This window comes from Akebia trifoliata, chromosome 3, assembly GCF_017979445.1.
Source record: "Akebia trifoliata isolate Shusen 1 chromosome 3, ASM1797944v1, whole genome shotgun sequence".
NCBI classification, from domain to species: domain Eukaryota; kingdom Viridiplantae; phylum Streptophyta; class Magnoliopsida; order Ranunculales; family Lardizabalaceae; genus Akebia; species Akebia trifoliata.
Window position 1 is genome coordinate 36510864 of NC_141377.1, and position 14640 is coordinate 36525503.

The 14640-nt window shown below is 34.8% G+C and overlaps 1 protein-coding gene across 2 annotated transcripts; it reads left to right on the plus strand.

Annotated features, from left to right (window-relative positions):
• The first annotated feature begins 8202 nt into the window (after window positions 1-8202).
• Window positions 8203-14078, plus strand: LOC147406673 (uncharacterized). Of its 2 annotated transcripts, none has more exons than XM_086434822.1 (5): window positions 8203-8449; window positions 8568-9529; window positions 9635-9869; window positions 12521-12609; window positions 13581-14078. In XM_086434822.1, the coding sequence occupies exons 1-5, from the start codon at window positions 8290-8292 to the stop codon at window positions 13659-13661; spliced, it is 1527 nt and encodes a 508-aa protein (XP_086290948.1). In that variant the 5' UTR covers window positions 8203-8289; the 3' UTR covers window positions 13662-14078. The 2 variants fall into 2 exon arrangements, with proteins under 2 accessions (XP_086290948.1, XP_086290949.1); XM_086434823.1 differs by having other exon boundaries at window positions 8311-8449; window positions 8578-9529.
• The last annotated feature ends 562 nt before the right edge of the window (window positions 14079-14640 follow it).

Sequence of the window (14640 nt, forward strand, 5' to 3'; positions counted from 1 at the left end):
ATGCTCCTTGGCCTTGGTCTTCTCTTAGAGACAACACGTAAATGATCACAATACCCTCCTCCTCATGATTTTTTTCAATGTGTCAATTGATCTCATCTCAACACCTTTATGTTTTCAAACTGATTTCATGCCCACCACTAAATTTTTATCTTGGCACCTCTCTTATTCATATTTTCAAATTGAAGAAATGTCTCATTGGCCTTGATCTTCTCTTATAAATTATAAAAAAATGATCTCAATGCCCTCCTCATCATCGTCACTATCATCATAACTGTCAAGGTTTTCATTGGTATCACCTATTGTGGAGACCATTTTCTCCATGATGCATTATAAGGGCATGTGTCACCTAGGGGTGTCAATGGGTCAATTTCGGTTCGGTTCCTAAGGAACTTAGAACCATAATCATTATATTAGTTTGATTCCAGGTCCGGTTCCAAAATAAATGGAACCGGAATCGTAACAAATCACGGGTACCCATTGATTCTGATTCTCAAGAATTGAATGAGAAAAAAAGTATTTCAAATCATTATTAAAAAAATTCTTTCAAAAAATTAATAGATTATCAACAAAATTGTTAACTTAGTCATATTTTGTTATACTTAAGATACAAATTAATTATTTTATCTTTGTTAAAAGTAATAATTTTTTAAGAAGAGTAACTCATTTTAAGTTTCAATTGATAATTTATATGAAAATTTTGAAAAATTTTATATAGCAATCATTTATTTTTTAAATAATAAAAAATACCTCAAATCATCTATAGTATAGAAAGAAATGACAAAATAAATTGGTTTCGGGTACCTGCGGGTACCCATTGGATAGAACCTAATAGTTCCAGTTCCTATCAATTTGATTCCATTTTAGACCTAGCTTTAATCGATTCCAATAAAAAGGGATCTAGAATCAGGGAATTCAGTTTCAATTTTGATTCGGTTTCGATTAAATGGGTACCCATTGACACCCCTACTATCACAAAGATTGAGTGGGGCCCCAAAGAAAAATATCAAATTGAAACTACCAATACCAAAAAGTCGCCACAAGTCAAAAGAGTATATATCAAGGCTAGATTTGATGCCTAAACGAGATTCAGGACGATCAATAAGGATGGCGTGATCCCAACTAAATTCGCCCAATAGTCAACGGGGAGTATTAACGAAGCAGGCTTGTAAACCATAGGAATGAAAGTTCTTAGTGGGTTACTCCAAATATAGAAACGTAAATCGGACTTAGAACCATAGGTCACGTCAGTTTGGTATGATCTAGAGAACTGGTTGATTCGTGAGCTTTGTCTGACACCCCAATTATAATGAGATTGGATCTAATGCAATTTGAGCTCTCTTATACGCCAAATCTCTTCATTTATGATGATATCCACAAATACTAGTCAGGACATGGTTGAATGTGACATGGCCTAGCTCGTCCACCCCTTAAACAGTAAAATGTGAACTAAGCATTTGCATTGAGACACTACAAATCCGACTCAAGTGGTTGCTTATGGGTGATGGACACATCTTCCAAAACACTCAAGTATATGTCAACTACCCAGCTCACCCTACACCTGGACCAGTTGTGTAGTGGCACTTGTCTCTAGATTTTAGATATAAAATTTTTTCCTCCAATCGAAAAAGGGGGAACTTTTTGAAGCCTTAGCATACACAATCTTTCTCTGCAACTCAATTGTTCATCTTTTTCCTCATCAAAATATTTTTCCATTTTTTTAAAATCACCATCACTTTACTTACTAAATCTTCGAATGATTTTTAGTAGGCACCACATTGGGGCCTCTATCTTCTTCATTCTCTCATTTATCATCTAGAGCTACTGAAGTCTTGAAAAAAAAAGATTTGTTGATCAAGATCATCGTCTTCATCGAGGTATCGTTCCAATCTCGATAAGTGTATGCCATAAAAGGCCTTCACACTTTTGACGTTGTATGTGAGAAATTATGAAGATTCTTAGACCACATCCACATGGTCAACCTCCATAAAAAAAAAATAATAATAAAAAAGCTCAACTTATGGAACCAATGCATAACCTAATAAACACAGGGAGATCAAATGATCGACTTGCGATGAGAAAATGTCCACTTGGGGGAACATTTGGAGGTTCAAAGAAGCCACCAACAACAAGAACAATAAACGGGACATCCAATCACAAGAGCGCCAGCAATGACAACACAGAGAGTGGGAGATGGTCTCATAACCAAGGGAACACTTTCCCATAATAAGCCACATGGGCAAAACGGCATGGCAGATAACACCATGGATGGTGTATATCCCTCTAGAAGACTACAAAAGAACTTTTATCAAGTTCGAGGCGTCTAAGTAAGCAGGTGTCCCATCCCCAACCCTAAAGACCTCAGTACGATGAGAAGTCCGCACAACGAGGAATGGGACAATGAACATAAGAGAACTCGAAAACAAGATAATAAGGTTAAGGAAACTGACCTACATCACTATGATGTTTCGATTACACCCAAAATGATATCTAGAGGTGTCAACAGAGCTATGATGAAATAGCTTGGTAATGAGAACAGTCAGTCACATTGGATGATGTCGAAATACTAACCTACTTTATTAGAGTTATCACAGAGTATCCCCTCAAAGAGATGTCTGACAAATCAGGCTTATCTAGAAGTCTTATCAGTAAACAAACATTTTTGTGTAAATTTTTAAAATTATATTCATGTATTAAATCTAATGTAATAATAAATATACCCCCAAAGAAGGTAATATCATCGAGTTCATCTTTCGAACTCCAACAATATGTTCATAGGTGTGTGTTGCGCCATTAATATCAAGTCCATTTTTGAAAATCCAGCAATGTGTGTATGTTGTAACGTTAATACTGAGTCATTTTTTAACACTCGTGTATCTGGGAGAGTAACATTAATACCAAAATCATTTTCAACACTTGTGTATCTAGAAGAGTCACATTAATATTGATTCACTATTCAGCACTCGTGTATTTGGAAGAGTCGCATTAATACCGAGTCGCACTCGTGTATCTGGAAGAGCCACATTAATACCGAGTCATTTTTCAACACTCATGTACCTGGAAGAGTTGTATTAATACCGAGTTGTTTTTCAACACTCGTGTATCTGGAAGAGTAACATTAATACTAAATCAATTTTCAACACTTGCGTATCTGGAAGGGTAACATCAATACCAAATCGTTTTCCGTTACTCGTGTATCTGGAAGAATAACACTAATATCAAGTCACTTTTCCACACTCATGTTTTTGAAAGAATAACATTAATACTGAGTCGCTTTTCAATATTCACGTATGTGGAAGGTAACATAGACTTGTCAATGGATAGTCAAAAATTTGAATCCGATTTGAATTCCTATTCGAAATTTCAGATATCGAATTCGGATTCGGATATATTCTAAGTATTTGAATAGATTTCGGATATGAATTCGGATGTTGATACATTCGAGTCGTTAGTATCCAATCCGATAATAATGTAAAATACTTATATTTTACTTTTAATTTATATTATATATAAATAAAAGTGGAAGACAACTTTTTTATATTACATATATATAAATATAAAAGATAGCTTTTCCTATTATATATAAATAAAAGTCTGACACACACTGTTTTCCTTGTTCATCATTATACAAGACTTGTGTGATAAGTCTCTCTCTCTCTCTCTCTCTCTCTCTCTCTCTCTCTTTCTCTCTTTCTCTCTCTCTCCAGTAAAGAGAAATCTTTGATCTCACCACTTTGAGGACATGGCAACCCTGAAGCTTATGGTCGGATAAGAACTTCGGCAAAATAGATGATCAGTGATCACAAAACATCCGGAGATAAGATGTTTGAGTTGGACATCCAAATCAAAGGTAAAACACAATTTTGATGAAAGAATTTTCATACTTTCAAGTCCAAGAGATTGAGATTTATTAAGATCTCACCATAGCTCCATCGCCATGGTAGACTTTAAAAACTCACAATCGCTAGTCTTCCTCATCATAGAAACCCTCATCCATTTTCACACGTGTGTTGAGATCTTGGGTTTCAAGTGATTCCTCTCTCTCCCTCCCTCTTTCCTTTGAGCTACAACAAAAAACCCTTGATATTTTTGGGTTGAAGATGATTGGGTTGGAGAGGGGAAATTTTAGGGATTTTGACTAAAGGTTGAAGATGAGGTCATTTCGTTATATCATAGATTAATTTAAGGGCATGTTCGAATTGAATAATATAGGATACTCGACAAGTTAGTCGAATTTGGATTCGAATATCAATGTATTACATCCGACTAGATCTAGATTCAAATTCGAATATCAATATTTTTTTCGAACTCGAATTTGGATATAGCCATATCCGATCGGATATCTATACGTGATAGCACTAGGGTAACATCAATACAGAATCGTTCTTTAACACTCGTGTATTTGACTAAGAGTTGAGGAACATTAATATCAAGTCGTTCTTGAACACTAGTGTATCTGGATAAGAGTTGAGGAACATTAATACCGAATCTTTCTTTAACACTCATTGATATGGGTAAGCCATGAGAAACATTAATATTGGGTCATATTTCAATACTTGTGCATTTGGATACGTCAGAGTTACATCAATACCGAGATTGTGTAAAACACACTCATGTATTTGAGAAAGGCAATGATAAATTTGGGAATCCTACTCAAAACCAATTAGCAATGAGTGGAAAGATCCATAAGCTTATAAGAAGAGAGACAAGGCAATGAGTGTCTGATATGATACTAAATTTAACATGCCCCCACACATGCAGGCCAGACTGGGGCAAAACACACAAAGATATAAATTGGTGATGTGGATGAGAGAAAAGCCCACTCCGATACCATGATAAATTTGGGGGTTCAACTCAAAACCAATTGACAACTAGTGGAAAGGCCCATGAGCTTATAATGAGAGAGACAAGGCAATGAGTGTCTGATCTGGGACTAAACTCAACATGCCCCCGCATATGTGACCCAAACTAGGCCGAAACACGTGGAGATATAAGCTGGGTGACATGGAGGAGAGAAAGGCCCGTTTCGATACCATGATAAATTTGAGGGTCCAACTCAAAACCAACTGGCAATGAGTGGAGAGGTCCATGAGCTTATAAGGAGAGAGACAAGGCAATGAGTATCCGATTTAGGAATAAACTCAATAGGCAAAACAAAGTAAACATTAATACCAAGGTTGTTCTAAACACGCTCATATATCCAAATAAGGTTGGTTTGGGTAGATAAAATTATGGAATTTGTTTAAAAATGTGTGTATTTGAGTAAGGTGGGTCAGCAATATTAGTACTCGGATTGGTTAACATCATACAAGTATTGCTAGCTAAGTCAAAATATGGAAATCATTTGATACATATTTGGAAGCAGTTCTTAGTAAAACAAATCTGGATAAACAACACCACCACATTTTTTGAATACGCACTAGGTAACACTAAAAATCGAGACCAATCTCCACGATCAGGGGCGAGTTATCTAAAAAAAAACTAGGTGATTACTAACAAAACAATGCAAATAGTTTGAAGAAATTTCCAAGTATTGGAAAATGAATAAAAATTCTATAACAAAAAATGAAGCAAGGAAGGCAAGAATGGACATTAAAGATCTTTTTTTCATTAATGAAAACAATTTACAAGAGGGCATACCCCAGAAATTACAAGAAATTGCACATAGTAAGGCCAATGAACCCCTTTTACACCCATAACCCCTCACAAAATGATAAGAAAAAAAAATAAAAAAACAAGTTCTTCTTGACGAAAAGCAGACTCTTGAGCTTTGCGGGAACTTGAAAAATGAAAAAAAAAAAAAAAAAAAAGCAAGAAAAGCAAATAATAGTAGCAGAGAAGCGATAAGGTAACAAAAGACACCCCGCCTCGATCATCCCCGAGGATGGGGCCAACTAGTAAGAAAACATAATTGTTTTGATTATGAAACTCATATAACACATCAACAATTTCATTTATAAAAGCATTCATATCGAATCGTTATTGTTGTTAAACATGCAAATACGTTGTTACTTGATTGATCATCGATCAATTGCTCCCCTTGTTTTTATTGCGTAATATTTATTCTCATAAATAAAATTGAATCAACCTCGTATTCAAATAAAGTTCTAGATGATGCACGTTGTCACTACAATGCTTCATTTCAACCATTAAATATGTTGCTTGATTCAATTTTATGGTCATCTAAACTATGTCTCTCTGTGTTATTTCCATGTGAAAACAAAAGAGTGAAGAAGATATTGCCATGATTCATAACTTTATGAATGTGTCATCTTAACTAAGTTGATAAAGGTGTGTGGAGTGTTGATCCTATGATATTAGTTCAAACCAGGTCGAATCCACCTTCATATTAACTACTAACCTTGTTTGTTTAGAAAAAGAGAAAATGATTCGTAATGTTAAGTTTTCCTATTAAATGAAATTTTTATTTACAAGTAAGAGAAAAAAAAATCGATATAAATTTCTTGGAAATCTAAACATTTTCCTAATAACCTCACTAGTTTTTTGTGCGAAATTCCAACAAGTGTGTGTGTGCATGATTTTAAAAGATTGAGATGCTGATCTCAAAGGCTATCAAGTTAGATGGTCAATGTGAACCATCTGCCACAATTCACTTTGACTTGTCCAGAATTCAAGTTGAATTGCTCAATATTTTGATAATCGAGATTATGAAACTTGTCTGAGTGAACCAAGTTTTTTTTTTTTTTTGACATGAAATAATCAATTTTTACTGTTTACACATATAATGTAGATCTTTTTCTCATGGATCATCTACTAATCCACCTTATACTAAAAAATAATTATAACTAATTAAAGATAAATATAATATTAAACACATTTAAACCAATTTATATGGGTTGGCTCATCCAATATAAGATGGATTAGACAAATCAATTTGGCATTTTGGGGTGTGAAACGACATGAGTAACATGGTTTTTAAGAGAAGTACTTGTCCCCTCATATTTTCCAAAAAATACACCCTACTTTAAAAAATGGCATTTATCATTTGTCCACGCCTTATTGTCCTCATCCTCTACCCACACCCCTAACTATCTCTCGTATCTTCTTCTTTCCTTTTCATCGCCACTACCACCACTCACTACTAGGGTTCACGGGCTTAGGGTTTGATTAGGGGGTTTACTTTTTATGCTTCAGGGAGAAGGAGAAGATGGAAATAAGAGGAGAGAGTGACAACAATGGTGGAGAAGAAGAAAAAAAAGTAAAAGATGAGAGAAAATAAGGGATGGGGGAGGCAAAGGGTGGGAATGGAGGATGGCAGGACAATGATGGTGGAAAAGAAGAAGAAGATGGGACGGAGGTGCATTTTATGGCCACGCTATTTGCATCGATATTTTTTTCTCGTCTCATCCACTTAAAAGGTAGGTGAAAGGAATAATTATAGTATTACTCATACACCCACATCCAACCAAATAATTATGCGTTAAGTTTCAACATGATTTTCATAGTACAAGAAGCAATGTATTTAGAGCTTGTAAAATAGATTAGCAATGATCATCTAATGTAGATGTTATTAGAAATTACCGGCAACGAAAAAATAAAAACAAAAACAAAAACAAATGTAGCTTCATTTTGTAGGTTAGTACCAAATTCTCTAATATAGATTCAGTAGGATTTTATCAAATCTATCTAAAAGGGCTAAGTAAATTCTTATAATGTCCAAATCAATAAGTTTCTACTAAGTCTTTTCAGCATGATTCAATGAAAATTTTCAATATCTTCCTATTGAATAAAAAGTTATTTATTTTTTTCTTTTTTCTTTTTTTCAAGTGAGTGTAACAAATAACTTCACTATTTATTAGAAAATAATGTTTAAGGAGGTGAGTTTAGAAAAAATGTGAAAAATTACTAAAAGATGGTTAAATATTTCAATATTTACAACAACAAAAAAAAATCTATTTTTTCAAAAATTATCAAAATCGAATTAAGTCGTTGAATAATCCAACCTTTTAGTAAAAAACGTTGGACATTTATTTTTGATAATTTTTGAAAAAATAGATTTTTTTTTTTAATAAATATTAAAATATTTTACTAACTTTTAGTAATTTATCAAAAAAAAAAAAAATTGCAAATTACCCGTGTATCTGCTAAAACGCGGAGGGAGACATTTGTCCCTTTCTTTTTTCAAAAGAGACTACATGGCCGTCGATTTTTAAACATTTTTTTGTCTTCGTCTACAAATGGCAGAATAGGAATTTTCTAAGATGAGTTCTCAACCGTTGGTTTGACACTAACTGACCAACTGCGTTGGACAATAGAAGGTTTTCTATAAAAATGCTAGGGCTTGCACCGAAACTTACAAAGCGGTTCGCGCGCGCTCACTCACTCACTCGCACGCTCCGTTTCTCAGATTGCAAACAATGGCGGAATCTAGGGTTAGGGTTTCGCTTTCGTTCTAGATCGTCTCAATCTCAAGCTCTATCAACATTAAAAGGTACGTAAAACCCTGAGATTTTCATCATTAATCTTCTCTTCCGCGTGTTTTCGACGATCTCTCTCTCTCTCACACACACACACACACACTCTCACTCACTCACACTGTTCACGTGTAGTTGAACTCAGTGCGCACGTTAGCACGAGATCTATGAAGCTCGAAGCAATGGAACTTACGAGAGAGTTCGATTCTTGGTACGATGCGAAAAATAGTAGAAATCTTAAACGAAGACGCATGAATTTCTTTGAAAATTCAAAGAAATCGGGAAATGTTAAAATGGAGATCGACGACATCGTGGATGGTGATGAAGACTATGCAACATTTCTGGAAATTATAAGGAGGGAAGATGATGACCTCATCCATTTAGACTCCCAAGAAGACGAAGTCGACCCTGATTACAAGACATTCTGGGAAGATTTGAACAAAGATGGAGAAGACGATGCCGATCCTTGTTACAAGACATTCTTAGAAGATTTGAACAAAGATGGAGAAGACGATGTGGATCCTTGTTACAAGACATTCTTGGAAGATTTGAACAAAGATGGAGAAGATGATGACGATCCTGATTACAAGACATTCTTGAAAAATTTAATCAAAGGAGAAGCTGACATTGATCCTGATTACAAGACATTCTTGGAAAATTTGAGAGAAGATGGAAAATCGTATATTTTTAAATGGACCCAGGAGGATGGAACGACCAATTTCGTGAAGTATGAAGAAATAGATGTTTCATCTGTCGATATCAAGAAAGAGGGTATAAATATATCGACTCAGGCAAGAAAGGATTTGAAAGGTACAGTGGAATTGGAATCAGAGCCTTTAAATCGTGGTTTTGGTAAACCATTCCTCTCAGATTGCAAACAAACGGCAGCTCCAGTAGATGAAAGTTACTATCTTTTCTTGAGCCAAGTTCGAGTCGATGGTCATTTATTGATTCTGGAATGCGAAGATGGCATCGTGAAATATGAAGAAGACAATGAAATTTTGACCGATTCAGAAGGATTGGCGAAAGGGGGTAATCCCTGTAGTGGGGGGCACAATTTTACGCCAATTACAACTCCGGAAATATATGATTCAGATGTAAGTATTTTCTTTAAGTACCCGATCGATCCATGTTTTTTGATTTGGTGTCTTAGTATTTATTTTTTATTCTCTTCATGTTTACCGTTTTGCAAAATCTTAAAGACGGATGAGGATGATGGGGTGTATGTTCAAAGTCTCAATTGTGTTGATGTGTCGTCTGAATATAAGGAGAAGCTAAAAAAGTCTCTTAAAGTGCCATTTAATAAAAAAGAATTTGATGGGCTTTTGGAAGCTGCAAAGACTCACAAACCATTGGAACGACTGCGGAACTTGCGTGGGCGTGTTTTATCGTATCCAACTCATCAAATACGCTCGTCATATCTAGATTACTACCCTGGTAATATATTGAATTGCTTCTACCATCTGTTTTAAAGTATCTTGCTGAATTTTTAATGAAAATTTATACTTACAAAAAGGATCCATTGTAAAGTATTTTGTCTATGGTGGTGGAATTTGTATGGTGTCTTTTTGTTTAAATTCTATGATAATTCAGAGTTGGTATTTGACATGTTTCTATTTCTTGCCAATTTTACAATCTTGATAAGCTGATAGATTGAACCAATACGTTAGAAGAATAATGAATGTTTTTTTAATCGATAAAAAAATAATGTACTTTAAGACACAAACATGATACCTTACACTAAACTATCTGTATTGCTTAATTAGAGTAAAATTATGGTATTTTGTGATTAACTTCTACTTTTTTATGACATATATGCTACATTGGAATCATTTAATTTACGATGCTAATTTTTGGTGTGAGAAATTATCATACCATTGTGTTGCTGGAATGAGTTGGGCTGTCAGCTGTTTGTGGGCCAGCCCCACTTGAGGTTAGGCCCTTCTTACTTGCAGGAGCGAGCAAGAGAGACTGCATGTTGCACATTTAAGACGAATGGCTTAAGCAAATTACCATTCGTCCAGTATGGTTTTTTTATTTTTAATTTTTTTTAAAGGAATGCCCTAGCATAAGACTGGTTAGGAGAACTAGACAACGGCAAGTAAAATGATCTGATTGAAAACATGACATCTTGACTCTATATCCATCTTCGCTTATCTTCCTTCCCATGGATAAACAAATGGGCACAATATATTCCATCAAGGATGAAACTTGCAATCGAGGCCAATTCCTATTTGTTCAAGTTCCTTATGAGCCTCAAGTTTCTAGAATCACCATTCCCTAGGTCTCCCAACGAATTTTATGTTGATTGGTTCTTTTTGTTAAGCAGAAAAAATCGCAAAGGAAGGCATATCCTAATGGGGACTTTCCACATCCTTTATCCTCCCAAAATCTCATTTTATTCCCTACCTAAAACCAATTACCCTATTGAATTCACCTTTCCCATTAAGGATACCTCTCCAAACTCCACACCCATTGGTCCCTCATGCCTGGCCACTGCCTCACCCTTATTTGTCGATGAAAATCTTCCTCTATTGACTTGAGTCTTCTTCACCAAGTTTTTATTTTTTATTTTTATAATTTTAAAATTTTATTGATAAAAGAGGAACAAAACAACTGTCGGTCGAGATGCCCTTCTTTTTCTAATCCCAGGCCCTCCAGTCCTTTTTGGAAGATACATCTTATCCCTGATTACTAAATGGAACTTTGGAGACTTCACCCAATTATCCCATAAGAATCTCTTCACCCTCCCTTCAATGTCGGCTGCAAACATTTGGTACATTGGGATGCTGGATGGAACACTTTTGACAATCGTTAGCCTCCCACCTGTGGATAAATACCTACCCTTTCCACTATACCAACCTCTTACCAATCTTTTCAACTGTCTGGTCCCCAATTGGTTTTATTTTTATACTTACTTCCTAATGGTAGGCCTAGACAAGATACCGGTGAAGTGCCCCTAATAGATATTTTTGTGGTTAAAATGACACATGTTAATAAGGATGATGGGCTCCAAGAAAACAAGGATAGAGCCCAAATACTAATTGTAGGATATTTTGGCCTTTCCTCCAGGAAAATATTTCTTGATGACAAGAAACGTGCCTATAGAGATCAAGTTTGACTTGTTGGTCACAATTTCACAAATGCAAAAGGTTACACTATAAAGAGGAAAGGTCCTTGCCAATTGCAATACATTAACAAACTTGGTCAATTGCTTCTCCTGCACCTTTTCCTTTTTCCCAGCACAATAACTCTACAATTGTTTCCCATCAGATTTTGTTTATTTCCCTTGCATTGGCACATTGACAGTTTGTTAGTTGTTTTACTTGCATAATGCATTGCACTGCTATGGTAAGTATGATTTTTTATCTTTCTATCTTGACAAACTATAGTTTTTCTTTATTTTTATTTTTTGTTGTTTTCATTTTTGTGTCTTATCTTCCATTTAAGTTACTTCTATTTACGTTTACAAGACTAAAGTTTCACAATTAAAATGCATGTTTGCTTGGTTCATGTTTTGCACATTGTGCATGTATTCAGGTAAGAGTGTCAAAGTTTTACCTGAGTACAAAGTATGCAGTTTGGAAACCCAAAAAATGGACTTGCTAACTTGACATTATATTATAAATTATTTCAGAATAATAATGCTTATATAGTGATAAGGATATTATTGAATTTTACACTGATCAAAAAAAAAATATTATTGAATTTTAGGTGATGTTCTTTGATAAGTACAATTTCATTAAAATGAAATAAAGGCTGGAGGTTAAGGGGACCTTCCAAACAGAAAATAACAGAAGCTCCACAAAACTGGGCAAAAGAAAGAAAAAAACGAAAATAAAATTAGTTCCTCCCTGGCAAGTTGTTCCATTAATAACTAATGTGATATCTTATGATAGCATCATATTCATTTTTTTTTATCCATACGGATAGGAAATCCTTTTTAAGTATGTGGGTATCATAGATGAAAACCTTTCCTATACTTTTATTGTTGTTTTTTTTTTTTTTTACTTTAGTTCCCCATTGGTATGATTCTATCCACTTCCTTTCTAAATCCCAATGTAAGAGTTTGCTTATTCATTTTCTAGATCTTGCGGCCATGATTGAAAATGCAATATCACGACGTGATCGCTATAGAGCTTTATCCCTCTTGCGTTGCTTGTTCTTCTATTTAAAGGTGATTTTCTTATTTGCTTTATGCATCAGTTGATGTTCATTTGAATATCTTGTAGGCTATATTGCTTTCAATTTGATATGCCAAATAATTATTATAAAATAGTTTGTACATTTTTTTTTTTGGGGTACTTTTGTGAAATCCTATTGTAACAAGTAGGGTAGCTTTAGTGGATTATAAACAAAGGGAAAGTCGATTGAGATGGTTTGGTTTTGTGCAATGAAGACTGATAACATTGCCTATCAAAAGGAATGTGTAAGTAATAGATTCTAAGTGATAAGGAGAAAACGTCAGCTTGCCATGTTGGTTAAAGTATGAGAGTGTAGATACCACAACTTGGGTTTGAAACCCGCCTTCACTGTCTAATTACCAACCACTAACATCGATTGGTTATAATAAAAAATGATTCCAAGTGAGAAGAAGAAGGAGGATGTTGATTGAGAGATGAACAACTTGAGAAAAAAGTTCATGTTTTGGGGTTGTGGAGTGTTGGATAAGAGAAAAAAAAGAGGAGGGGGGGGGGGGGTTGTTTATTATTATCAAATAGTTTATAATCTAAGCGGTTGCCAAATGCCCTCGTAATTGATTATGGGGCCTATAATAAATTATCTCCTTTGTGCCTCTCTTCACTGCTAACACCACAAAGATCTCCAACTTGTTTGCTGTTGCCACACTCTACAAACCCACCACCATTGACCCCAACATAACTGCCAGTACACCCATTACCACAATGCTACTATCACTGTCTCTACACCACCATTATTGTAATTTCCGATACCACCACCACCACTGCAGCTGCCACCTGACCTCTAATTGGATTTGTTTGTTGCAAAGAGGAATGAGAGTGGGCCATGATAGTAACAAAGAAAAAAAGAGATCTGCATGAATATAGTTAACAATCACTCAACACCTTTTTTGATATTACATGTAATAATGCTTTCTAAAGCATATGGGTGATGTCTACTTGTATGCAGAATTTATCCCATGAAGGAGCATTTATGCCATGGAAAAATAACTCAACTCTGGAAATGATACAGACCCGTAACTACAGGTAGTAGTTACAAGATTGTGCCCCCGAATTGCTGGACAGTAAGAAATGCGTGCCTCAAATTGGTCCAAGTCCGGATATTTTGTTGGTAATATAGACAGCCATGAGCACAACTTGGGCTCCCTTACATATCTGGAAGCTATGTAAATAAGCTCAGTAAATATTTTGACTAAACCAGACCTTTTTATTTTATTATTTTTATTTCTGTTTGTCTCCTCAATGTGAGGTCACTCTTTTTATCACTTGTAGTGTTTATGCGTCTCTCTCTCTCTCAATCAAATTAGAAATTTTAAAGTTTAGTGGTTAAACCATAAGAGTTGTTTTTTGTTCTGTGGATGTGCTTTAATTGTAATTTAGATATTAAACTTTGAATATGAATCCCCCCCAAGTATTTAAAGATTTTCGATGATTTTCTCTTTTATTATATTTCTTAGTTCTTATTATTCATTTATTTATAGATTTGATTTTATTATCATTAATTTAAAAAAGTGTATTGTGAGAAGGTTCATCTCTTTGGTGGCTGCGATTTCAAGAGCATTTGCAGAGTGTTGTACATAATTATATCAAACTTGAAACTTTAAAAATATCCTGGCATGTCTTTACAATTTAAAATTGATAATTTTTAAGAAAATAAATTTATTTTAATCAAGTAAACCTGATTTGAGAAAGATTATTATAATTCCACTATTTTGGTTATATTTTCAATAAACGATGCCCGTAGCTTGTTTACATTTGTTCTCACTATTTGTTGTGAGTTGATTGGTATCACCAATGTTCCTTTATTCACAACTTCCTTGTGGCCATGATGGCTTGGGCGAGTCATCTTGACCTCGATGGCATCCGAGTAAGATATTCACTGAAATGGCCATCACAGTGACTCACTTGTCTTAGACTTGAGTAATCGCAGAGATCTTGATAAACTTGTCCGGTTCATCTGGGTCTTGTTTCAGATTTAAAGCCAGCTCAGATCTTCGCTCATTCTTCTT